This window comes from Rhinichthys klamathensis, unplaced genomic scaffold (genome assembly GCF_029890125.1).
Source record: "Rhinichthys klamathensis goyatoka isolate OS25496 unplaced genomic scaffold, OSU_Roscu_1.1 h1tg000015l_1, whole genome shotgun sequence".
In the NCBI taxonomy this organism is placed as follows: domain Eukaryota; kingdom Metazoa; phylum Chordata; class Actinopteri; order Cypriniformes; family Leuciscidae; genus Rhinichthys; species Rhinichthys klamathensis.
The window spans coordinates 2675533-2703511 of record NW_026606567.1 but is presented as its reverse complement, the minus strand read 5'-3'; the positions used below and the strand labels follow the sequence as shown (position 1 = coordinate 2703511).

The 27979-nt window shown below is 38.7% G+C and overlaps 1 protein-coding gene across 4 annotated transcripts in view; it reads right to left on the bottom strand.

Moving 5' to 3' along the window:
- The window catches only part of LOC130068934 (potassium channel subfamily T member 2), a 113792-nt gene that overhangs the window by 53183 nt on the left and 32630 nt on the right, over positions 1-27979 (bottom strand). For all 4 annotated transcript variants that reach the window (XM_056232590.1, XM_056232605.1, XM_056232611.1 and 1 more), the window contains exons 2-3: positions 2753-2832; positions 2388-2487 (exon numbers count right to left, since the gene is read on the bottom strand). In XM_056232590.1, the coding sequence (XP_056088565.1) occupies positions 2388-2487; positions 2753-2832 (180 nt within the window). The remainder of the gene's footprint in view (positions 1-2387; positions 2488-2752; positions 2833-27979) is intronic.

The window sequence follows — 27979 nt, the reverse complement described above, 5'->3', positions numbered from 1 at the left end:
AGAATCAATGTTCATAAACTTTGTTAAAAACACAATCAAGCAATTGCTGTTCCTCCAGAAACCTTAGATTGGAAACTTTAGCTGAGTGTGAAGTTAGCATGTTGCTAAGCTAAGCTACTTCATACTATAACACGGAAACTTCCAACAAACACAAATATTAGATGGATATATTTTAAATTGATTTAAGTGGTATTTATAATGACATTTCCCTTGACTGCAACCACCATCTTGAATAAAAACTTGAATAAAGTGAACGTGTCACAATGCATTCTAAAATTAGCCTTACTATGAGGGATACTTGCAATGTTGTCTTTAAAGGGATACTCCACCAGTTTTTCTTATTAAACTATGTTATTCCATTAACTAAGACGAGTTGATACATACCTCTCTAGTCTCAGTGCGTGCACTATATCGCTCTGTATTGCCGCAAAACTATGTTAGCACTTAGCTTAGCCCATGCATTAAATATGGGCCAAGCAGAGAAGCGACCAAACACTTCCACGTTTTCCCTATGTAAACACAGTTACTCGAGTAGTGTAACTTGACCTGGGCTGGTGACACAAAATAAACCGTTGCGCTTTTCTAAGCGTTTAAAATTGATGACTATATTGTATGGCGGAATACCATAACAAGTGCTTTTGAGCACTTCGACTTGGCGCAATAATATCTTCACTCGTGAAAAGTCCCGGCTCCCGCTTCCTCTCCCCCTCCCTCTGACATTTCCGTCAATACAACCAACGTGACATGCGCCGGTAGTAGTAGTTCGAGCGGAGTTGACGAAGTAACAGGTTGTTGGAAGCTAGTTAGCTTAGTTAGCATTCTAAACAGCACAGGCTCTCAATTTCGGTCGGCATCTGTTCGCAACAGTCACACTTGCACCACCAATTGCTGTTTGCCCGTGGTCTTTCGCCAGCTCCGGTCTGTTCTGGATCATATCTTTCTTGCCTCTCACGGTCCATAAGAGCTAATTCCTCCTCCGTGTACTCGGGTTCAAACAGATATGGCTCTGGGTCTTCTACAAAGAAGTCATAATCATCTACAAAGTCCGCCATTGCAAATGATCTGCAGTTTGCTAATAGCACAGCACAGGTAGTAAAAGTCACGTTGGTTGTATTGACGGAAATGTCAGAGGGAGGGGGAGAGGAAGCGGGAGCCGGGACTTTTCACGAGTGAAGATATTATTGCGCCAAGTCGAAGTGCTCAAAAGCACTTGTTATGGTATTCCGCCATACAATATAGTCATCAATTTTAAACGCTTAGAAAAGCGCAACGGTTTATTTTGTGTCACCAGCCCAGGTCAAGTTACACTACTCGAGTAACTGTGTTTACATAGGGAAAACGTGGAAGTGTTTGGTCGCTTCTCTGCTTGGCCCATATTTAATGCATGGGCTAAGCTAAGTGCTAACATAGTTTTGCGGCAATACAGAGCGATATAGTGCACGCACTGAGACGAGAGAGGTATGTATCAACTCGTCTTAGTTAAGGGAATAACATAGTTTAATAAGAAAAACTGGTGGAGTATCCCTTTAACAATCGAACATTTCACCTTGACTTGATTTGCTATTTTTGGATCAACATTTTGCTAACACTTTATTTTACAGTGTCCTTGTTACACCTTACATATAGTTACTGTATTAATATCTATATATATTACATGTGCCTAACCCTAAACCAAACTATAATCCTAACCCTATTGTAAGTACATGTAGTTAATTATTATTACTTAAATTTATAATTACAATGTAACATGGACACCTTAAAATAAAGTGTAACCAACATTTTCACTTTTCATTTTCACTTTTCACATTTCACTGGGATTGCTTTCTCTATGCACCATCTAGACACTGCTGACATATTTAGTAGTATAACTTGTTTTGGCCAAAACCGAAAAACTTTTTTGTACATCAAATATAGGTGAAATTTTGTTAATATGAGGCACCTTTAGAATATGGCCAAAACAATATATCTTAACAAGCTGAATAGTTTTTCTGTCTACCAAAATGGTCACCGTGATTTTGCCAAGTAAGACATAGTCCTGGATCAACATATTTTGTTGATCCTGGATCAACATTCCTGTCCCAAAATGTAGTCCTTACCCAATCCCTACCCCTAAACCTAACCCTACCCATAACTTTTCCCTAAAATCAGAGGGTAATGAAAGGTGAATAACACTGATGTTTAAGTACTTCACCCTGGTTCTAAGCCTAAACTTGACATAAACTGTAAACTTGTCCCTCAAATCTGATTGGTTGATTGGAAAGTTGATCCAGGATCAACAAAGATGTTGATCCAGGAACATGTGGTACTTGGTGAAATCACGTTCACCCTAGTGAAATAGCTTTCACGTCGAGTAAAAATATCTTCGGTCCCATTCGGCTGTGTCTCACCAGTCTCTCTCCTCCCGCGGGTCATCCAGCAGGACTCGTACGATGTAGAGCAGGCAGCTCACAACCTTCAGGAAGAAGTTGAAGAGTCGCACTCTCAAACCTGCACACAAGAGCGTGAGTCTATCACCAACCAGCGTTACAAAGAGCTTCACAAACAACAGTCACACCAAGCCCAATACTCACGGACGGGACACGACAGCTAGAGGACAGCACATCAAACGGCCAGTAACAAATACAAGACCAATCAATTACCCAGCACCAGCTCCACAGAGCCACTCACGGGGGTCAAGCAAAAACAAACTACCACCTCACAGGACAAGAAAAGCCACAATTAGAGTCGCCCCTCGGTCTGGCCGAGAACTCACTGGATCTTTGGTTTTTGATGAAGAACAGCTTCAGACGTTCCTTGAAAGTGTTTTCATTCACATAGAACTCTACCTGCACTCTAAAAGGAATGATGATGTTTGGTTGGAGAGGGAGAGGAAGGGGGAAGGACAGATAATGATGACATGTATGAGAGAGGAGGCAAGAAAGTTAGACTTATTGCCATTGCCGTAATAATAAAAAGCAATCAGTTGAGAGATAAAAAGTGCTGTTGCTATATTAAACTCTAACAGCTTTGGAAGGAAATGGTGTTGCCTTTTGTGCGCTAGGCGGCTGTGGTTGACCTCGCCATCAGCACTTAATCCAGAATTATAAATGACTTCCACAGCGAGGGAGAACGCAACAGGAGGAGCCATAACTCTGGTGCTTTTCATTCCAGTCCACACTCTCCAAACAGAGATCTGGAACTGACCGTAGAGGAATATTCCAGCTCGTGTTCGACTCGACGCCTGTCCGGCATCTGCAGCGGCAAGATGCCAATAACCACAGGCAATCATTTCCAAACAGGAATTCAAATGTGTTTACTTGCACAAATGATCACTAGATGGTTTAAAAGCAGAAACGGGAAGCACTTGTGTTTGGTAAAGCACTTAAATGGATTCCACGGTAAAAATGTTTACATTTATTCATTTAGCAGAGGCTTTTATCCAAAGCGTCTTTCAATTGAGGAACGTAACAAGTGATTCATCTTAAAGAGGGAATAAACACGAGAAGTGCTAGAAATATTAAGTTTGAGCCATCGCTGAGGATAGTACATGCTAGAATAGGGAGGGATTAGGAAATAGTGAGAGCATAGAAAAAAAGAATAGACCGTAAAACAGAATAGATTATTTATTTACTTATTTTTCAGCAGCATGGAGTTGAGTGCTGATGGAAGAGATGAGTCTTCAGCTGTCTCTAGAATATTTTTAGGGATTCAGCGTTTCGGATAGGGTTGGAAAGATAATTTCATTATCAGGGAACAGTGAAGAAAAGGTTCTTGAGAGTGATTTTGTGCCACTCTCGATTGTTGCACATTTGAAACACACTAGATTCACTATTCATCACACTAGATGAATTTATACATTACTGACCATTCATTTTAAATCAGACCTTGACAACATTCAAAATGATACATTGTCGATTTTGCTTCTGAGTAATTTTGGTTGAGATTTAAATTTCAGTGTTGTTTCATCGTCAACTGAGAATTATGTAAATCCAACACCAGATTATTATTATTTCAATGGCATTAATGTTTTCATATTTAGCAAACTGCACTGAATTTAAGGAATAGTTAGGGACTCAAACCCTTGACTTTGTCGTGGCTAGCGCAATGCTGTATACAGAAAACTATGAATGTTGATATGCCAACGTTGACTTAATGTTTTATTGCTTCTTTGATATCTGGGTTAACATCAAAATTCACATTCAAAAGATTGTTGTTGGAAAAATGACTCATTCAAGTTTATTTCAAATTTCATACTGGTAAAAAGCAGCAAACAAAAGTTAAATGATGTAAACTATAATTCCTCTGACAAGTGATTCATCTTGTTTACAATTCAAGATGTTAAGATCAGTCACCCAGGATGACTTGATTATAGACGGCAAATTTGATTTATGGTAAATTAAATTACTTCCATATCCCACCCTGGAATTCATGCATGGGCACAACGGGAAAATAAGAGTGTTTTAGCTTGGCCATTATGTCCCAAAGAAAAATTATTCAATTCAGTTCAAATCTGTCTGCTGGTTGTTGATTGGATAAAGGCAGATCTAAACGTGAGCTTGCAGTCGATTGTAAGAAAGGGCTGGGGTTTATGCAGACTTAAGGCCTGTTCACACCGGGACAAATTTCGCGTGCGATATTCGCCGACGTTTAACGCCTCGTGACTAAACAAAGGGCACCAATGTGAGTGTGCACACCGACACGAAAAACGCCACGCGTAAAAGCGTCATTTTTTTTAAACGCCTCGGGTTGGTTTTTTTAGTTTAACGCGCGGCGTCAAAAACTATCCGACCAATGAGATTGGCGCTTTTGCTCACGTGTCTGGAGCTTCTGAAGTTACAGTAAAACACAACTTGGGGGCGCTCAAACACAAAATGGTCTTGCCGAGCACACATACGTAACGGCGAAGAAGATATACGCCAAGTAGCGTCTACACTGCCGGGAAGAAATAAGACGAGGAAGATGCGAGGCAAGATGAATGTAGAGCTGCTGGTCTCGTTGGTGTCGGAACATAAAGAACTATATGACAAACGCGACAGCGACTACACAAATCTTGATAAAAGAGAATGTTATGGAGAATTATTGCAGAGCAAATGGGCGCCATCTAATGTCAGGGAATGAATTTGCATGTTCACTCGGCTCATTGTCAGCGAAAATCGCTTGGGTGTGAACACAAAAAACGGGTTGAAAAACGCTGACGAATAACGCGCGCCGATATTCGTCCCGGTGTGTACAAAGGGCTCGTACACACCGGGACGAATATCGGCACCCGTTATTCGCCAGCGTTTTTCAAGGCGTTTTTTGTGTTCACACCCAAGCGATTTTCGCTGACGATGAGCCGAGTGAACATGCAAATTCATTCCCTGACATTAGATGGCGCTTAATGTAAAACAGAAATAGTCCTATGTTGTAGTCGCTGTCGCGTTTGTCATATAGTTCTTTATGTTCCGACACCAACGAGACCAGCAGCTCTACATTCATCTTGCCTTGCATCTTCCTCGTCTTATTTCTTCCCGGCAGTGTAGACGCTACTTGGCGTATATCTTCTTCGCCGTTACGTATGTGTGCTCGGCAAGACTGTTTTGTGTTTGAGCGCCCCCAAGTTGTGTTTTACTGTAACTTCAGAAGCTCCAGACACGTGAGTAAAAGCGCCAATCTCATTGGTCGGATAGTTTTTGATGCGGAGCGTCAATCCCCAAAAAACGAACCCGAGGCGTTTTTTAAAAAATGACGCTTTTACATGTGGCGTTTTTCGTGTCGGTGTGCACACTCACATTGGCGCCCTTTGTTTAGTCACGAGGCGTTAAACGTCGGCGAATATCGCGTCGCGAAATTCGTCCCGGTGTGAACAGGCCTTAAGGGTGCATTTACACGCCGAAATTTACACGAAGTTTTTCCTTTGAGTTTTCCGCGTACAGACGACACCATTGCCAAACTATCCCCATTCACACGGATCCACAAAAACGACTTAAAACGCTGTATTCTCTTGCCAGGCCATTAGATTGCCATGAAACAGAATAGACTGAACTAGTGCTGCAAGATTAATCGTATCGCAATCGTAATCGCAATGTCAAACCTATGCGATTATATAACGCAAAATGCCGCGATTTTATATGAAATAAACAAATTAGGGCTATTAACACCGCATCTCTTCTTTTTTGTCATCCTTTAGTGTTACATGATCCCGCTCTTATTCGTGCAAATGCCTAAAAACCATTTTGCACGACAAGAAGTCAAAAGAGAGCGCGCTGCCTGTGAATGTCCTGAATGTGACTCACAGAAAAACGCGCGCCAGTATAATGCGCATGCACAGACCGGGTGCCAGAATACAGTTCTCTTTCGAGCTTGAACTAACAATAACACACACAATTATGCCAAAATATCGTTTTGTCGATTATCTTCATAACATAAGAGCAGTCTTATGATGGACGAAAAGAGTTGTGCTTATGAGAGAATGAGGCGCGTGTGAGATACGCGTCTCAGCAACGGCTGCTCTCAAAGGGCCAGCAGCGAATAAAGCTTTCTGTCAGTAAAGTTAATCAAACAACAAAGGGAACAGAAAATTACTCACTGCTCTTGACTAAAGAAGTTTTGTTGCTTTAATAAGGATTAGTCTATATATAAATTTATAATTCATGCAGCGCAGACTGTTTGATAACTTTATTCAATTTCTGTAGGCTATATAAATCTGTATATAAATCCTCAATCCTACCTGTTAAGACAGGAAGGGCACAGGTAAATATGGCATTTATTATGGGTTTATGTGAGGATTGTTTGAAGTTCACTTAATTTAAAAGCTGTTTTTTTTAAGCCTAATAAATATTTTAAAAGTTGATAGCTTTCAATTATATTGATGGAATCACTGTAATGTTGGATGGCTATAATTAACGTTTAAAATGTGGGGGGTGTCGTCATTTTTACATCAATGGCTTATTGATCATTATAGGTGTTATCAATCATTTAGTTGTTGTTGCTAGTTTGAGTTGAGAAATACACATTAATACACAGAATTATCACTAATCTGTGTGTGCATTTTACTTTAGAACCAAGCAAGTTGACTCATGAAACCATTTGTTTATTATATCGCAATCGCATATCGCAATCGCAATATTGACCTCATTAATCGCAATATGACATTTTCCCCAAATCATGCAGCCCTAGACTGAACACGCAATACGCATGTGCATGACGTCATTGTCTTCAGAGATTCACGTTTTTGTTGTTTACATGGAGACCGTTTTCAAAAACGTGCAATTTGAAACCCATTTTCAAAAGTTTGCGTTTTCAGGCACCCGAAACGCCGTTGTCGTGTAAACGAATGGCCAAAACACATTCAAAGTTTAACGTTTTTAGTTGAAAGCGGTGTCGTGTAAACGGCCCTAAAGGTCCCGTTCTTCGCGATTCTATTTTTCAAACTTTAGTTAGTGTGTAATGTTGCTGTTAGAGCATAAATAATACCTGTAAAATTATAAAGCTCAAAGTTCAATGCCTAGCGAGATATTTTATTTAACAGAAGTCCCCTTTCAAAGCATACAGCGAACGGCCGGTTTGGACTACATCCCTCTACTTCCTTTTTTGATGACGTAACTAGAACAGTTTTTTGACTAATCTCCGCCCACAGGAATACACAAAAAAGGGGGCGTGGTCTTGTTGCGCTCCTACGGAGAAGAAGCACTTCAGCTGCGCATGCATCTCCAATTTATGGTAAGAGGCGTGACCTTTCCGGGCAACGTGCGATCAGCTGCGCATGCATCTCCAATTTATGGTAAGAGGCGTGACCTTTCCGGGCAACGTGCGATAAGCTGCTGTCGAATCGCAACACAGGAACCGCTGGCACAATCAGAACTCGTTACGTATTTCTGAAGGAGGGACTTCATAGAACAAGGAAGTCATCAGGCCATTTTTGGACAGTGAAAACAGCGGTATACAGATAAGTAAATTGTGTGAAAAATACTGTGTTTTTTTACACGCGAAACATGAACATGTTATATTGCACACTGTAAACACAATCAAAGCTTAAAAAAAACATGAAGAACGGGACCTTTAAATGATTGGTGAAGTCTGGCATGTCTTCAACATGCTCAATCGGCCAAAAAGCCCCCAACAAGGTCCGACTAGTGGCTGCTGTGTGGAACACACCTCAAAAACTGGCCCAGCTGACGCTCAACAATGGCCGAGTGTCGGTTTGGTGTGTCAGAACCTTTATGCCATTATTCAAAGGTAACTTGCAATGTTTCAGTCTTATGGTTATATAGATATTCTATTTGTTTATTTAAAGGTTCTAAACTTTCTTTCGGTGTGTGTACTGTGTGTTTCCAGTACATTTATAGACACTGAATGCCGAGTCAATATAATCGTCTGTGGTTATTGACATCACGCCACAGTAGCTGTCCACACACATTAAGTTGTAAATAACAATTATGTTCCTTTAAAGGTCACTCATGGGAGAATGTCACACGCATCGAGTTCATTGTACTCTGGCACGTTTCCAGTCCCGTTTAATCAGTTTCCTGGGCTGCAACTATCCCGGGACTCATAAAGAGGCATTAGCCACAGACCAGATCAGTGTGAGCCAGATCACTCCAGTCTTTTTAAAGACTTCCTCTCAGATATCTGGAGCCAGCCTCATTTCCACAGAGCTCTGCGTAATTGGACAGAAACATGGAGGGACAATTAATATCCGGTGAGTCATGTCATAACAACGGGAATAAAAGAAGAGAATGTGTGATCTGTCCATTTCTCGCACTCGCACTCACGGAAAAAGAGATAATGTGAATTCACAGTCCGGAAAAGGGGATCCGGACCCCACGTGGTGGTTAACCCTTACGTATCCTCTACTCACAGCGAGAACCCCGTCAGACCATGCTGTGTGTTGCTATGGCGACAGAGGTTTCTCCGGGTTTCCCAACACACACACACATCTAGTTGTAATAATCAAGTTTCATGGGCGTGGAGGACTTGATTCATTCTAAGCACCTTGGAAATAATGGCCTTTGCACACAATCTTACCTACTGTAAGTGTCGTGATTGCGGTGGGAAAATCAGTAGCACATTAATACACGTGTCCAAAAAACACTCTCTTGATGCACAACGTATCATCATTTTGGCCATTGTGAGGACCACCTTAACAATACTTCATCGCGAATTACAGGTTTTATGCTCACAAAACACATCCAGGTCACAGCAAAATCAAAAAAATATTATATTGTGCATTAGATTACTCTATAATATTATATTTCCATTTACAAATTATATTTTTAAATGGAAAAAAATGGCTTTTGACTCCGTAGATCACAAATTATTGTTACAGAGACTTAGGTCTATAGGCCTCAGTGAAGCAGCCTTAAGCTGGTTCGATAATTACCTTTCAGAACGCACCCAATGTGTGTCTGTGGAAAACTATAACTCACCTTTCATTCAAGTCAATACCGGGGTTCCCCAAGGATCTGTTTTAGCCCCTCTTTTATTTTCTATCTTCATTAATGATTTAGGCAATGGAATAGAGTCAGCGAAACTGCATTTGTATGCAGACGATACAATCATTTATACAACAGCACCTACTTTAAATCAAGCCTTGAACCATCTACAGAACGCTTTTCAAGTTTTGCAGCATTCATTGTCTCAGTTAAAATTGGTTTTAAATACAAAAAAGACAAAATATATGATTTTTAGTCGTGGCCGTTCCAAGGTAGCTGATATTTCAATCTCAACCTCTAATGGTATTTCTCTAGAAAGAGTCAGTTCCTATAAATACTTAGGAATCTAGCTTGATGAAAGATTAGCATTCGATGTACATATTGATATGTTGCTGAAGAAGCTTAGGCCAAAATTAGGCTTCTTTTTTCGCTCAAAAAATTGTTTTCCATTTGAGGCCCGAAAGAAATTAGTAGAGAGTGCTTTTTTATCCATCATTGATTATGGTGATCTCTTATATATGCATGCAGCTACTACTCTACTCAGAAAATTAGATTGCGTGTATCACGCTGCTTTACGCTTTGTTTCTGGTGCAGAGTCACGGACACATCATTGTATTCTTTATGATTCCTTAGCTTGGTCATCTTTACATCAAAGGAGAAAACTACATATGTACTTATTCATTGCAAAAGCTCTTTTAGGTAAGTTACCTTCTTATATCTCAAATCTTTTAATCTATTATACAAATACCTATCAAACTAGGTCTAGCTCTCGCCTCCGGCTAAAAGTCCCAAGGGTATTGTCAGAATTTGGTAAAAGTACTTTTTCTTTTTACGCTCCTTGGACGTGGAATGAACTACAAAATGTATTGAAGCTAGATGCTCTTCCAACCCTGACCTCTTTGAAACGTCTTTTACTCAATGTTTTAAAGGAAAATTGTAACTGTTTTCCTTGACTCATTTTTTATCAATGTTGTTTGTGAATGTGTAAATTGTGATATTACTTTTCAATGATTCTTGTGTATGAATTATTTTATTTTATTTTTTTTGTGCCGCCGTCTTGACCAGGTCTCTCTGGAAGAAGAGATAGCAATATCTCAATGTGATTCTCCTGGTTAAAATAAAGGAAATAATTTTAGGATCACTGATTTTTTTTTGCATTGTGACATTATTTTAAAGTCTATTATCATGTTTCCATCAATTTCATGACCACAATGCATCAGAAGAGTTTCTTTTTGTAATTATAGATAAAAAGCGGCGCAAAAATAATGGCGCAAATACCAGTAATCTGACAAACCTTAGTAAATTCATTCAAATACTCCCATTTTCTCATTTAAATACTCTCATTTATCCTCCCATAAATTTTGCGTCTGAAAGAGAAACTCCTACAAATGCATATGCAACAAAGTCAACCGCAAAAATAACCCTGTCCATGCCTTTTCAGCGCCAATTTTTCACTGGGTGTCTTTAGTAAATCCTGACATTAAAGGGGACCTATTATGCAAAATTCACTTTTGCACGGTGTTTGGACATAAATGTGTGTTGGCAGTGTGTGAACACAACCACCCTATAGTGATAAAAATCCACCCACTCCTTTTTTTTAATCCCCATAAATCATAAGCAGTGTCTCCCAACGACCTGTTTTCAGCCATATGGCTGTTGTGACGTCACTACCACAGGCCCCGCCCATGAATGTTGACAGACACAGACGTTTTAACATAGAACCGCCCTGATCGAGTTCACAGCGAGTTGTAAAGTTTTTACCAAAAAACTGCGGGAAGGAGTAAAATTATGCACAATACGCACAATCCCATGCCAAAATTTGAGCCCTGTAACAGCAACAATACTCATACGGAGCAAAAGAAACGAGTGAGTGAACGGAGGCAGGTTTATGTGTCAACTCGCTGTCGGAGAGACGAGAGAGCGAGAAAGCTGGTATTGTTTATCTATTCCGCGGAAAACCGTATTGAACACTACACTGCACACATTTTTAAAAGACTACAACTGAAAAATGTATGTATTATACGTTCCAGTTATATTTTCACTTGAGCTTGGTTCGACACGCTATTTGAGCTAAGTTAATCCAAGTCAGTAATAATGCAGCCATATGAGTTAATTTACAGGAATGGCAACTGCAGTCTACAACCGAATTATCTCCTGAAATATCAGGAAGTGACAACCACATTTACAAAAATTCTACGCAAGTACAGAACCGAACTGAACAACTAGTTAGTGATGTATTTAAACGTGCACCAGAGATGTGTCTCTCTTATATGTATGGTACAAGAAAACTGCTTTTCATACACTTTTTTCTCATACATACCCCTTTGTTGTACATATTCTGACCATTATAATCCGAATGTATTCATTGCTAATTAGCTCTTAAAAGTAATTGGACCAAAGACCAAGGGAAAGCACAGTCACCATTGAACAACAGTTTTAATGAACCAGTGGGTGACAGACACTTCATTAAATATACATCAAATCATGTAGTATTTATGGCCATTTCTCTAACAGACCATCCTTTGGTAAAAGCACATAATTATAGAAATGAATGCTGTATGCTTGTCAATCTCTTATTTCAGTTCATTTTTGTCATTTTGTCAAAACATCTGGATACCCTGGAACGAATCGTTCACCTTCTAAACAAGTGGTTGAACAATATATGATTTACAATGGCAGATGCTGATGCCATATATAAGTATATATTTTAATACAAATAAATGACACAAACTGTATCTTTTAATCTAGTATGATAAAAAATAAAATAAAACTAATATACTGTACGTACGTCAAACTGTTGATGTATAAAAGCCATTTCTCTTTCCTTCAGTTCAGTAATACCATTATAGTAATTTGTTTATAGATATATTATATAAATATATTAATAAAAAAGACTGTCTACAACTCTGCATAGCCGCATTAAACACGCTGATGACGTGTGATGTCTGCGCGAGCAGGTGCGCGGTATAGAAATACATATGTTGAAAGGCAGGAAGAACATCCTATCATTGGACAATTTTTTTTTTTTGTCCTACACCTTCCACAGAAGATATATGATATATGTATAATATATGTATTATATATGTATTTAGACCAATTTACTTAATCATTGCTATCAGGATGTGAATAGACTTTTAACCAGAACAACAACAACAACAACAAAAATTCTGAAAAAAAAAAAAAAAAAAAAAAAAAAAAAAATCGCCTACCCTGCCTTTAAACACATTTTAAATAATTATCAATAATTTAATCCTTTGTCATCCTTTAAAGTAAACTTGGAGGAGTTTAACTAACAACTAAGACTAACAAAGTAAAGTCATTACTCAATATTACATTTAAAGTAATATATATTAATATAAGTTAATATAATACAAAGTTAATATATTACATTGAAACTGAATGTATTTTGAATATACTTGGCACCCTGACAATACTACATTGTAACCATCACTGCAAATGTGTAATTACAAATATATTTAAATACACGCCACAAGTTTCAATAGAAATTACATTTAGCATAAATGCTTGTCAGTGCATTCAGCAGTACACTAACCATATTTCAAAGACAATAGAAGTAATTATGAAATTATGTAATAAATACTCTGTTTTAATGGTCCCATTTAGACATTCTCTTGACTATAAGTAATAGGCAGATAGTCTACTAATACTCTAATGAGAGTTGTTTGAGTTGCAAAGGTACATATAGTCAACAGAATGTCTAAAGGGGAACTTCAAAATATTTTATTTTTACAATACATTTTCCTTTAATTGCAAGCAACATGCATTTAAGTGCCTGAAAACATTAAATTCAGATGACACTTATATCATTTTAAAGTATATTATTTCTGTAATAAGTTACTAATTAATTCTGTAATAATATACTCTTTTTAAACGTATGCTGAAGTGTGAAGATCAAGGTCTATTGGCTATAAACTTCACACAAAATGTTGAGGCTGATAAAATGCACGTCAGAGGAGCTAGTAGCTGATTTGTGAAAGTTTCCGAGGATCATAAATCATTCAATATTTAAAAGGTATTCAAGAGTTTTATTTGAGCTCAGGCAGGAAATTGCAAGTTAAGGAGACATCCACACAACTTTTTTGGCTGTTCATTAATAGACAGGACAATAAAAAGTGACAGGCAACTGTAGGCCAGGAAAACCCAAACCAGACTTAAAGGGATAGTTCACTTTGAAATTAATTTTTGGTATGTTTTAGCTTACCTCAAGGGCATCCAAGATGTAGGTGTCTTTGTTTCCGCAGTAGTTTCAATTTTGATATTTTTAGGTCAAACCGTTCTTGTCTGTCAGTCATATAATGCAGGTCTATGGTCACCACCTCAAAGAGCATGCACAGAGAAGTCCAAATTAAACATGATTAATGACTCGTAAATGTAAGTACACATTGATGGGCTAAGAAACGAGCGGTTTGTGTGAGAAAACGAACAGTATTTATTGTTTTTACCTCTTGTAAACACAGCCACATCCAAGTAATCTGAGGGCGCAGGCGCTTCGGTCTGCGCAAGGGCCGGAAGTGATCTCTCGCGCGTGTACGTCACTCATTGTTTACACAGAACAGAGATTGTAGGTAAGACGGCTAATTAAAATGGTATTAATTTGCACTTATCCGGGATGTTTAAACCGTCGTAAAAGAAAGCAATTAACAAAATAAAAAAATAAAACAATTGTATGAGTGACGTACACGCGCGAGAGATCACTTCCGGCGCTTTCCGGAAAAGACTAAAGCGCCGGCGCCCTCAGATTACTTGAACAGTATTTATATCGTTTTTACCTCTTGTAAACACAGCCACGTCCGTTTTCTCACACAAACCGCTCGTTTCGTGTCTTAGCCCATCAATGTGTACTTACATTTACGAGTCATTAAATCATGTTTAATTTGGACTTCTCTGTGCATGCTCTTTGAGGTGGTGACCATAGACCTGCATTATATGACTGACAGACAAGAACAGTTTGACCTAAAAATATCAAAATTGAAACTGCTGCGGAAACAAAGACACCTACATCTTGGATGCCCTTGACGCAAGCTAAAACATACCAAAAATTAATTTCAAAGTGAACTATCCCTTTAACTCTTATACATCATAAACTAATGCGCGTCTGCTGGGTCACAGCTGTGCCAACTGCTGTTTGAATGAGACTTTGTTGCACGTCAGTCTACCATTGTGGTAGCATCGATTTCACATTTACCTACAGTTATATTTCATGTAAAAGTGTCAGTCATGTCCCCTTAATGGCAAAATAGGTTCTCTGCTAGAATAGGAAACAACATGTCATTAAAAGTTGCTTGCAATACGAAACAAACAAAGTATACTGCAAACAAAATATTTGCAAATTAATTGACATTAGGTATTATTTGGCCACTGTCTAAAACAATAGATCTTTGCAGCTGTGTGTGATTTTTGTGCCAACTAGCGAACTAGTGAAGTTATGGATTTTATTGCTGGCGTGAGATTATTGACATCCATATTTCTTGTTTAGCATTGAGACGCAAAAATGTTGCTGCCGTTAGCAGTTTGTCAACCATCACAAGTTCATGAGTGATATTCTGTACACATGTAATAATAATTTAAGTCATTCACCTGTGTGCGTTTGATATTCAAAACATTGGAGGGTGTATATGGTTTGATGCAAATCAATGCAGAATGTGGTCACTGTTTAGTATGCATGTTCATAACGGCACAATATGGTAAAGCTTTGAGCACAGACTGGTTCTCAACGTTTAGAATTTCATCCAGAGACTGGAACAAGATGCACATCCTGGATATCACAAAATCATCTAGCCACTTGCTTGGGTAGACAGTGACAGATGATCATGCAACTGTCATTAACTGCACAATGATCTTATCTCTACAAGACTCACAATCTCACCAAACTAGACCATGTCTTTCTGTTCCTGTTACATCATCCTCAACTTCTTCTCAAAAACTAAATCATTAGATACCTTGTAATAAATATTGCCAAAGTTCAGATATAAAATCTCCAATATTATGTCAGGCTTTATCAGTATTTCACCATCCTTTAAGACACGTTTATCCCAAAAAGTGGAAATTACCCCTGTGAAAAAGAAGTACACCAGCATATTTCTTTTGAAACTTGTATATCATGCATTTAAAGGAATAGTTTACCTAAATAAATTAAATTCTGTCATCATTTACTGGTGAATAAATGATTTTCATTTTTAAATAAAATATTCCTTTAACTCTTTCACCGTCAGCATTTTTTTTTAAAGTTGCCAGCTGAACATGTAATATCAAAAGAAAGAACAGACCCTCTGCTTTTAAACAAACAAAAATATATGTATTTTAGCTTAATGCATTCCTTTTTTATCAACACTTGAATATGGGTAAGTTTCATTATAAAAGTAACATTTTGAGCAAAAAGCTGAGAAAATCGCGTTTTTGTCAAAGACTTGGGATCTGATTCAGACCGATGATCAAAACATAGATGGAGTGTATTTATATTGTAACTGTAAGATTTGAACATTACAAGTGCACATTAAATACAATTAAGCACACAAGCTGCCTTTTCCATACAACAAGTGGATGGTAATTTATACTGCCAAGCTCCAAAGAGCACACAAAAGTAGGAATATAACAGGTTTGTAATGTCACGAGGATAAACTGTTCCTAAAGCATCCCTGTGGTCTTGCTCTGTCTCACAGCAGGGATAATGCTCACACAAAAGTCGTTCGTTCCCTGTGTCGTATTTATATGCTTTTTCATATGTGAAACTCTTTTCCACTTGAGGGAGTAACAGCAGTGAGCAAGTAAAGTGTAAACATCGCCACATGAAAGGAGCCGAGCACTGGGTTTGATAACACCGTTGACTTGCTATAGCTCCAGGAAAGAGGAAAAAACATTAAAAACTCATAAAAGCCTTTGGGCTCTACGGAGAAGCAAACACACTATACTTGCTAATAATGTTGGGAATGCTGGCAACAGTTGCTTTCTCAAACAGGCAATTACACAACAATCATGCCTAAAATTACTTTTTACTATATTTAACTAGTAAATATTCAAACTGTTTAACGAAGTGCACATAATTCCTCTGAAAATGAGAGGAGGGCGACTTCTTAATAACGCTGCAAAAACGAATTAGTTATTTTGTTTGCGCCTGCACGCGTCCCTAATCCCTTGCCACTTAAGGAATAATTCACCCAGAAATTAAAATTCTGTCATTTCAAACCCATATGACTTACTTTCTTCTTGTGGAGCACAAAAGGAGAAATTTAGCACAATGTTTGTGCTGCTCCTTTTCATACAATGAAAACATATAGCAATCAGATTGTTTGTTCATTTCTTTTAATGCCATGTCAGCAGCAAGACTAAGTGAATTAAAGTAAATCGCAAACGATATACAGTTAACATACAGTAGTCAACATTTGAAGTGGATCAAACCTCTCATCAAAGTTATAGGCCTACATGAATTTTGAACAATACCCGTTCTTGTCTTAGGACTTTGATGAATATAAGATATTTAGGATTCATTTGTATTGCATTTAATTAACTTAACCTGTCACTCAAAAAATGACTCGTTAAACTTACTCAAATTATGGACAGTGGTTCCACACAAGCACATTATTTTGTATTAACATTAATGGAATTTGTTGAATCTATGTAAGCTCCTTGTGTTGTGACAACACAACTGAATCAGATAGAATCTATGTGAAATAGTAATGTCCAAACAAATCAATGGAATTGCTTCCCTGTAACTGATACAGACTTAACTGAACCGATATAGACTTTCATCGAACCTTCGTACAAGGTTAAAAACTAGTTCAAATGTGGCCATTGTGGACATATTTTCAACATAATTCATGGTCTCATTTAGACAGAATTACTTTGACTATTGCTGTCAGATGATCTTAGTGAGAATTAGCAGAAGTTTAGATATTTAAATTATTAGATATTTGTTTCATTTAAAGTGTCACCATTGTGGTGATCAGTGTTTGCTTTAGTTGGGCTCTTGGTCCCTGTAGATTTTAAATTAAATTTTCATTGGCTGCTGTAACTGTGTGTTTGTATAACACAATGTTGTGGCAGAGAAAGCCAAGAAAAAGTTAGATCAGGTGTTATCAGCTCAATGTTGATGATGACATAATCATCACAAATAAAGTTTCAAATGTTGAGTTTAAAATTGTATTTATGTTTGGCATTACCAACCTTGTGGAAGTGCAATATTGGTACCAATAGAATAAGAAATATTTTTAAAATTTTAAAAGCATGTGCACATGATGTTTTGAGCAAATGTATTATGTAGAGACACACAGACATTATGATTTTGGATATGAATCACAACAACGGTGACAATAAAAACAAAAAAAGCTTGGGAATCAATGATGAGTTTTGAACTATGAAAGCTACCCATCATGCAGTGCAGCATGACCATTTTTTATTGTCACCATTGTTGTGAATCATATGTAAAATTTTGATGTCTGTGTGTCACAACATGATATGTTGGCTCTGAACATCGTATGCACATAATTTTTATCTACCTCTAAATAAGTGATCATAAAAATGCTATTGGTGCCAGTATTGCAGATCCACATGGTGGCGGCTAGAAATGCGAAAGTGTCTGACAACATTAGATGCATGTTTTGTGAAGCTTTCATCATCAACATCAACATGAAGCTGATAACACCTGATCTTACTTATTCTTGACTTTCTTTGCAACATCGACTGTGTTATACAAACACAGAGATACAGCGGCCACAGAAAAGCTAAAGTAAAAATTAAGGGGACCAAGAGCCCAACAAAAGCAAACACTGATCACCACAATGATGACACTTCAAATGAAACATCAACATCTAAACTTCTGTTAATTCTCACTAAGATCATCTGACAGCAATAGTCAAAGTAATTCTGTCTAAATGAGACCATAAATGATGTTGAAAATATGTCCACAATGGCCACATTTGAACTAGTTTTTAACCTTGTACGAAAGTTCGATGAAAGTCTATATCGGTTCAGTTAAGTCTGTATCAGTTACAGGGAAGCAATTCCATTGATTTGTTTGGACATTACTATTTCACATAGATTCTATCTGATTCAGTTGTGTTGTCACAACACAAGGAGCTTACATAGATTCAACAAATTCCATTAATGTTAATAAAAATTAATTTGCTTGTGTGGAACCACTGTCCATAATTAAATTGAGTAAGTTTAAAGAGTCATTTTTTTTAGTGTACATTTAAACTAAATACACTGAAAAAAATAATTTAACTTATAAATATTTTTCTGAATTGTTTTTTTTGAACATCCATCCATACTGTCAAACCATGTAGAGTTTTGTCATGCTATACTTCTACTGTTTGAAATGACATGAGGGTAGTTTTCATTTATTGGGTGAACTATCACTTATTACAGGGTTTTCTAAGGGAATTTCAAGGGGTTTTTGAGTTGATGTCAAGCTAAAAAGCTAAAAATGAAAAATTAAATTCCATAATTTTCTAATAAAACAATAAAAAAAAAACTTAAAGTTCCCCTGTGGTGAAAAATCAAGCTTTTAAATGTTGTTTATATGTCTATGGGGTGTTTTTAACATGCTTTAAGAAAAAACATGTGTAAATTCATAAGTCGACACCATTGCTGAGTATTTTGTCTTTAAAGCAGCACTAAGTAGTTTTTTTCAAACAGCGACCCCTAGAGTCTGGAGCAACTAGGGGTTAAGTGTCTTGCTCAGGGACACATTGGTGTCTCACAGTGGATTCGAACCCGGGTCTCTCACACCAAAGGCATGTGTCTTATCCACTGCGCCATCACCACCAAAGTTGCAAGGGTGGTTTTGCGGCTCTCAGGCACCAGGGGGGTGCGAGACGACCACCATTCAACACGAAATCAGTAATATAAACAATAAACATTACAATGACTCCAAAGCTGTTCGGTTAAGGTAAAAAAGTTACTTTGGTTCACTGCGTGTTTTAAAGGTGAACTAAGACCGTCTCAAAAACACGGTTTGAAATCGCTGGTGTTTCTGACGTCACAAACTACCTTGTAACAAACTACCTTGTAACCAATCAGGTCAACGTGTGATCGCCAACGAGTGGATCTCTGAGCTGGAGTGAGTGAGTGGAGGCCGGGCAAATTTGAATATTCATAGGACCGCATATACTAAATGAGGCAAGGGTGTAGAGTTACATTCAAGCTATTTTAAGGCATGAAGAATTTTTTCTCATGAAAAAAATGTTTAAATATGTCATTTTGATTATCAAAGATGAGTTTTAAGGGACTATTATTGACTATTGTAACTGACAATCGACAACTTTAACTGACATCAGAAGACCGTGAACATGCATGGTTGTTTAATGTTGTTAAATTTAAACAAAATGATTACTTGATGTATCAACTGAGATTTTTAAAGTCAAAAGAGTGCGACATGGGAATCCCTGTGTTATTGTATAAATATTATATACTGTATAATATTTCCTTATATTGGTATAGCAGAGTCCTGTAATAAAAGACAAGCTTGTCAAAAGTCAATAAAGATTTATGATCTCACCTCAGCACTACCCAGCACTCGGTCAATTATATGCCTGAGAGTCCATTCACGTCATTTGTTATACTGTGATAGTAGCACTCAGTCCAATTAATATGATGGATGCATTGAGGTGCCCAAACAGTACATATGTAAAAATAGTCTGGCCTCCAAACATTGCTCAGGTGCTACTTTTTTCATGAAAAATTAAATTCTATTGACAGCATGTAATTGAGGCAGCTAATACTTCTATCTGGCTTTTCTTAATCATAAAGAACATTTTGATTTGTAATTGAGTGTCAGTTACAGCCTCTACTAAAGAGACGACTATTTCTAGCGTGCCACACAATGACTCCACAATGAACTCCAGCACAATACATGCTGATGAAAATCTGAAAGAAACATTTCCCTTGAGCGATAAGATACGGGGAACACACACACACATACACTTCTGAGGGACATGCAGACAAAAGCAGCACTCTAATAATACAGGAAAAATGACATTCATAGACACAAAGGGATGCTCTCTCAACCACAACGGAGAGCAAGAAATTGCACACCTCCCAGGCGCTACATCTAAAGAAAGGTTTGGGAGTAGTCTACTTTATCTAGCCTAAAGGAGGCTGAGGCAGCCTGACCCTGACCTACTACATATTTTCAGGTGTTGTGGAGAGGGACGTTTAGGAGATACATCTATTTGAGCCTTTACTGCTGAAGACAATGTCGCAAGGAAACACATTTCCCATATTCTGTTAAATAATTCTTGTCAGGTCCCTACCAGAGAATGAGCTGATGTGAACAATATTCCTCTGAGAGGTTGTGAGAATAAAAAACAACAACATTAAAATAGCATCTGTTTGACACTAGATGTATATCAGTAATGGTGGTGAAGTAATATCACTGGAGCAAAGAGCGTACAGAAGAGAAATGGAGCGTGCATCTGTAACAGCTGTGCGCAGGGCAAACATCAGCATGTCCGCCACTGACTAAAGGGAAGGATAATACTTAATGTAGCGAACATTAAAGCTTTTTTAATGTAAGTTTAGGGAGAATTCAGAGTGCAAAAAACGTTAGATTGCTACTGCAGTTGCTGTTTGCAGCAAACAGGGCTGAGATAATTTAAACGATTATGCATTTACTGATAGCACTTTTTATGAGGTCTTCTTGTAACCTACGCATGTCTATCCACAAGAACACAGAGCTGGGGTTTGAAACTCTGGCCGTTGAGGTCCACTTTCCTGCAGAGTTTAGCTTCATCCATGATCAAACACAACTGCCTGTAACTTTCCGGTAATTCGGAAGACCTTGATTAGCTGGTTCAGGTGTGTTTTCTGCAGGAAAATGGATCTCGGGGGCCAGAGTTCAGAACCCTTGCTCCTCAAATCCTGCCCTGCAGAGTTTAGCTCCAACTCTAATAAAAAATTAGACCTGGTCTGTTTAGCGTTCAGATAACGAACCTAAAGGTATAGGGATACGTTCACAACCTGATAGGCCGGCTTTTATGAAATATGACCTATTTTGAGACTGAACTTACCGAACATCCCAAACAATGCTGCATGCTGGGATAAATGCGCTTGTTGTATGTGCGTAGACTTCATATGATGGTATTTTGACCTGCTGAGAACTCGCAAAGAGTTCTTATAAACTGTGTAAAGGAGTCAAAACAGCAGCAGGAATCCCTCCGTCACACACACATACGAAGATCTGCAGTGAGGAGACGCGGTTCGGACACCTGTACTGAACTATGATGGACAATATCGCGACTATGACGATAAAAAACAGGTATGCTTGAGCATTCTGTCATTTTTAGTGTCTCATCTTCCTGTTTTTGGTTTGTTTACATGTCTTTGGTCCGTGTTGCGTTCATATATCTTTCGAACCGCACCAGAGTTTGTTTGGAAGCGGACCGAGACCCATCTTTTCAGTGGTCTCGGTCCGCTTGTTTGGTGCACACCAGGGTTCGGGAGGCAGCATTCACACTTATTCAAATAAACCGCACTAATGGCGCTTTTCCACTACACAGTACCAGTTCGCCTCGGCTCGGCTCGGCTCGACTCGCCTTTGTTTGGTTTTCCACTGTGTAAAAGTTGTACCTGTACCTGCTTTCGGGTACTTTTTTTCGTACCACCTCCGGCGAGGTTCTAAGCGAGCTGAGGCGAGCTAAGCCGATACTAAAATGTGACGTGAAAACAATGCCGACTGCTGATTGGTCACAGAGAATCTGCGTCATCATTGCACGCGCCAGATGGAGTATCCAGAATAACCCCGCCATTTTTAAATAGTTTGGCCAGAGATAGTTACTAAACTTACTACTATTATTATGGCAACTCGGAAGAATACGCCGTGGTCAAATGAGGAGGTGCAGACATTCCTTTGTTTGGTTGCCGAAGAGAGGATCCAGCGAGAGCTTGATGGGGCAACGAGGAACGAAATGCGTCGCTATGACGACCGGGTACTATTTGTGGCGGTACTTTCTGCAATGGAAAACGGAGCGAAAAGCGAGCCGAGTCGAGGCGAGCCAAGGCGAGTCGAGTCGAGTCGAGCTGGTACTGGTAATGGAAAAGCGCCATAACAGAGCAATCACACCAGGGTTTGTTTTAATCTAACCAAACATGCCAAGTGTGAACACACCATACTGTAGAGGAACCCTGCCATAGAGTGTCTCATTTGATCTTGTTGTAGTCAAGACCAGCTCATTTCAAATCCGGGCCGTGACTTAAGTACGTAGAGTCTGAGTCATGACCGATACCAGAATAGGGTCGAGTCCAAGTCAAGAAAGAGAGTTCGAGTCAAGACAGACATCCGAAAATGGTCTGAATGATTCAGAAAGTGTAAATATGCTTTCCACTTGGGTAAATGAAGTCTAGTTTCATCACAATATGCACAAGTTGGTACAGACCACAAAACGCATCCGCAATATTGTAGTCCTCGAGAATATCCCCAAATGCTCCCAAGTCCATGATGAGATCAAGATCATGCAAATATGGTCTAGTCTTGAGTACTACAACAACACTAATAATTCATAATGATCTCCTGTCCAATAGTCCATGCAATAGAAACTGGCATCAAATGGGGCCCTTGTGGTCCTACCATTGGTGATGTCATGAGTTAGTTCGCACTAAAGTCCATACATGAACTTGTGAACAGAAGACCCTTTTGAATATTTAAATGACAAATGGGACACCATCCAGCAAGGTTCCTCAGATCTGGCCCAGGAGGGCCACAGCACTGGTTTAGCTCCAACCCTAATCAAAGACACCTGAGCTAGTCAAGGTCTAGTCAATGAAACGTACAGGTAAGCAAGTTTGATCAGGGTTTGAGCTAAACTTTGCAGGGCCCTCTGCAATGACCCCCTACAGGGCCGACTTTAAGGAATACTGCAGTACAGTCTTGGACAAACGAAGGATACTAGATGAGGCCTTATCAAAGTGAGCAGGACCACAAGGGATGAGGGATCCATTTGCTGCTTTCACTTAATCTTATGTGTCCCTGCTTCTCCAGCGGTTTTTAAAGTTGCATAAGTGGCCACTCTGTGGAACGACTGATGGGAGCATTTGTCTTAAGTCTCCCACTGTCGCTGCATGCGTTCGAGCCAACAAATAAAATGAAGGCCATCATTTACCCACCATATGCAAGAGCCTTTGACAGTAAGTAAATGCACTCAATAGCCTTTTACTCCAGTTCCCCCCCTACTGATATGAGTTTACTTGATTAAAACACTCATCACCTTCTATCTCCCATTATCCTTTACTCACGTTTCTACTCATGTGCCAGTGCTGCTTTTAAATCCCTCATCAGATGTCTTTATTAAAGAAGCACGCATCTTTGGGCTTACTGTAATAAAATTAAATGCGAATGACCCTAAGTGGCAGGTTAATATGGATGTAGAGGTGTAAAATGCCAGTGTAATTTGAAGAGACGTGCCCCTGGTCTAGCCCCTACTTTTAATGTCCATTAGCCCATTTAGATTGCCGTCTTCCATTATGTTACCCCAGAGCCACAGTACAGCCCAGAGCTCTGTCAGTATTAGCAGGAGTCACTACTTGGCGTCGCCATCCCCTCTGCTTGCTCTGTAGCCCTGTAAATTTCATAAGGACATATATTTGGCATTTCATCTAATGAAAAAAAATGTCAGTCTATTACATGGCCTGTCATGAACTGCCACTAAAAGCAATTTACAAATGAAAAAAATTATGAAATATGGTAAGTGCATTGTTCTTTAAAGCCAATGCAGTGTCTCTGAGGTTGCAGAGGGCCAAATGAAATTCGGCCGGCATATTACACTAACGTGATTTGGGAGCAGGGGAGATCCAGTCATGAGTGGAGTTTATCCTGGCAGCAGAGGTACACAATGCTACACTTGCACAGACAGACATCATGGGAGTATCTTTTTAGCTTACGCCAAAGCTAGTGAGGGTATTCCCTGACAGGTATTACCATACATTGTCAGCACACAGACCGTTTAGCCTAATTTTCAGGATTTTAATTTATCCCCAGCGGACACACAAGAGTCTGCTCTGCCTTGTATTATTAATTAAATTTAGCCTTTTTTAATATAAAGTCAGGGACGGGAAGCTTGGTTTAATTTGGCAGGTCCACAGTCATGATACTATCACTCTCCAACAAGCTTGAGGCTCCAAGGTTTATTACTATCCAAGTTAATTAAACCCACACTCTAATTAACGTCAAATTAAATGTGAAGTTTGATCAAAGTATATACAGGTCGGCAGGGTAAGATGGGATGACGGTATATATTGCGTGATGCAGACAATTGAGTATTTCCATGTGCTTGTAAGTGACCATTATATTATTAAAAGTGAGATGGATAAATAAACAGGAATGTGAAAACGGAGAGCAGGATGTGACCGCATCAAGTCAGGATGAGGACGAAGATTTCATTAAGGAGTGTTACTGTAGGTACAATCCTATCAGAGGATGTATCTCACTACTTAACTATCATAGTATGATGTATTGTTGGAGAAATTAACTAGCTGGTCATGACTGTTTCACAAACCCATATAGCACGATGGTTCAATATAGAACCGTTCTTAACACCACGTCAGGTGGTGGAGTAATAACTTCTGCTAATTATTTGATTTGGCTCTGAGATGTCATTTTATTTCTGTAAATAGTAAACATGGCATCTAAAGACTTATAAGGATTTTTGTTCTCTGTTGTTTTCTTTTATTTCAAGATGTTGGTTAACAAACTCTTTAGAACTGTGGTTATGGGAAACACCAAATTGTTGAATTGTGTTGGTAACAATGGAACTTGCGACCATAATTGGCTAACTATGCTTTTGGAAAAGCACCCCAGATTTGTGACTCATCCGATCAGAATTTAAACAACCATCTTTCAATGCTAGTTTTGTGGTTTAGTGCCTTTTTTAATTCATATATTTTAATCTCAGGTAGGGGTGATGTTATCTTATTGTGTTACGTCTCTCGTTTTTTTTTTGGAATCTCAGACTTGCTCAGACTGTAAGTTAGTTAGCTACTAAGATGAAGCTAATGAGGGAATGAGTAATTGTTTGAATTCATATTTAGTGGAATGGGTTGCTCTTGGATATCCCATTGTGCCTTTTTCTTCTGTTTGATATCTGATTTTCCATGATGTAAAGTAAGCATGCTTGTAAAATTTTCAAGATACAAGTCAAATGCAATGTTTGTATAAATATTTTTTAGGCCAAAGATTGCAAATACACTATAGAGAGGTAATCCCGCCAATGTTTCGTTTAGCGGTCAATGTTTCTGTCCAGTTGCTGGGTTAATGATAACAGTAGAAATTAGTAAAATTATTTATTTTACATTTAACAAGTGACATCCTTTGAAGCCATACTTAAACATCACAGTACTCAAGAAAATGTAAAAAACTCCTCCCAAAGTTATCAGAAGTGAACCTTTTGGTACAGTTTTTCCTAGACCCCCCCTACAAAATAAGGGAACTTGATGGTATCCTGTGCCCCAACAGATCTTAGTCAGAGTAGCGCATGCATGTAATTTTTGACAGGAATAAAAACGAGGCGGTGAGGGATAGTGCATTCAATAGATTGTACTGTTGTTTAACAACATACCGTCTACCGCCTCGGAAAAAAGAATTCAGAAAACTCCATGAAACATTTTTAAAAGTTGTGATTTATGACAGTTACATGATCTAGGATCTTTATAGTGTGTGCCATTGTAAAGACTAAGTCTATCCCTCTTGCCATTGTTTTCATCCACGCTAAATTCAATATGGTGTTTAACCTGACTAAGATCTACACTGAAAAATGGCTAAAAACACATCTGAACTCTTGGTTTTATATAAGGTGAGACTTACAGTATATAGACATTCATTCTGTATAGTCTATAACAAATATGAGACATTCGTTCTCATCAAAATTTGTAATTAGATTTAGATTTTTTTGTTAAAAGTCCATCAGTATTATATGGTCATTATTAGTTGTTTTTTTTCTCTGAGATTCCCTGCAAAAATAACTGTGAAATACTGTATGCCACTACTGTGACACAAAATTACTCATACCGTGATGTATGATTTTGGTCATTCCACTGAACCCTTCAATTTCGGTTTCAAGTCAATTTTGGTTTCATTTAAAGTGTACACAACAAGTGACTTGTTGATCTAATCCAGAGCTTTCCCTCTCTGAGCTGTATAAGCTAGTTCATCAAGGTCGATGCTAGACAAGGAGCTTAAAGAGGAATAATGGGGCTGCAGGGGGAAGTCAGTCAAGTGGGAGACACAGCGGCGAAGTCGATAAAAGATTTGGCCTGTAAGACAGAAGGCTGTTATTTGTATGGTAATACCGAGCCGAGTGCCATCGCTGAGCTGCGGGCCACTGCAGTCCCAATCTATCGGTTTAGAAGAACGGCGCTGCTAGTGAAGCACGTTCTGCAAAAAAAGGCATGTGACTGAGCATGATGGATGGAGTGTGTGTGTGTGGGTGTGTGAGTGAATTTGTGTGCGAGACCATAGATGTTGATTTTATCATTTTGAATGTGATTGGATGGTGTTTCTGCAAGGGCATGACTTCAGAGTAAATCAATGATAAAGAGTGGCATTCATGCTCTCTCTCTCAATCTTATTGCCTGAAGCTTTATTTTAAGTCTAGTTCAAAGCAAAAGCCTAGACTGCTCCTTTCACAGAGAACTGTTGCATCAACCCACACCGGTTCTGAAATGCTACAGCTAGTCATGTAATATTTCTGAGTCATGGTTATTGTCAGAAACAGAAATTCTCTTGGTTTAATAGACTGGTAAGACTGTTTAATTTGGGCCACCTGTTATGTACTCAACACTGTCTGATTTAAAAAAAAAAAACACAGCTCACTAAAGAATATTTTAGTTTGGATCCCTAGAGTGAGGAAATGCTGCTATATATTTTTAGTAGTGTGTCAGTAATTCCACTTTCAGTTTTCGTAATTCAGCTTGTAACAAGCTACTTTTTCAACAGTAGAGCTGTAGCACGACCAAATTCAGTCTACACGATATCAGCCCGATTTTGTCACGATCCATTTGACGTATGGTGTTGTGGTGATTCGTAAAGGACAATGGGCGTCGGGACGCAAGAATCGATAATTTTATCTGGTATAGTGTGTCACAGTGGACTACAACCGTCGCTTCACGATGTCCAGACAGAAAGACGACAGAATATGTGACGTTGACCAGCACAGAAGCTCTTCTGTACACAGCTTTCAAACAAGCCAAAACAAAAGAGAGACGATTGTATTGGTGCTGCTAGGTGGAATTATGCAATGGGGGAAAGGTTTGTGGAGCAACAGTATGGCAACAATAATCCTGCCTTTATGATGTTACCTTGAGGGACTACCATGACTGAGTGAAAATGCTGGCGAACGATAGTGGAGGCGCTTTAGCAAACCTGTAGAGAACTGGAATTAGCATTAAGCAAACACGTCACTTCGGTAGCCATTGTTTGTTTACGCTCTTGTTTCTGGAAGTCAGTCGCTAGTTCCGCGTTCTCAGTGACAATCATGCATGTAGTTAAAAATGGCAAGTGATGATTGGTCGGGAAGCAATGTGTAGTCTGACATGTATCCTGTCCATGACACTACAAGAATTTAGGAGTCAAAATTGCGCAG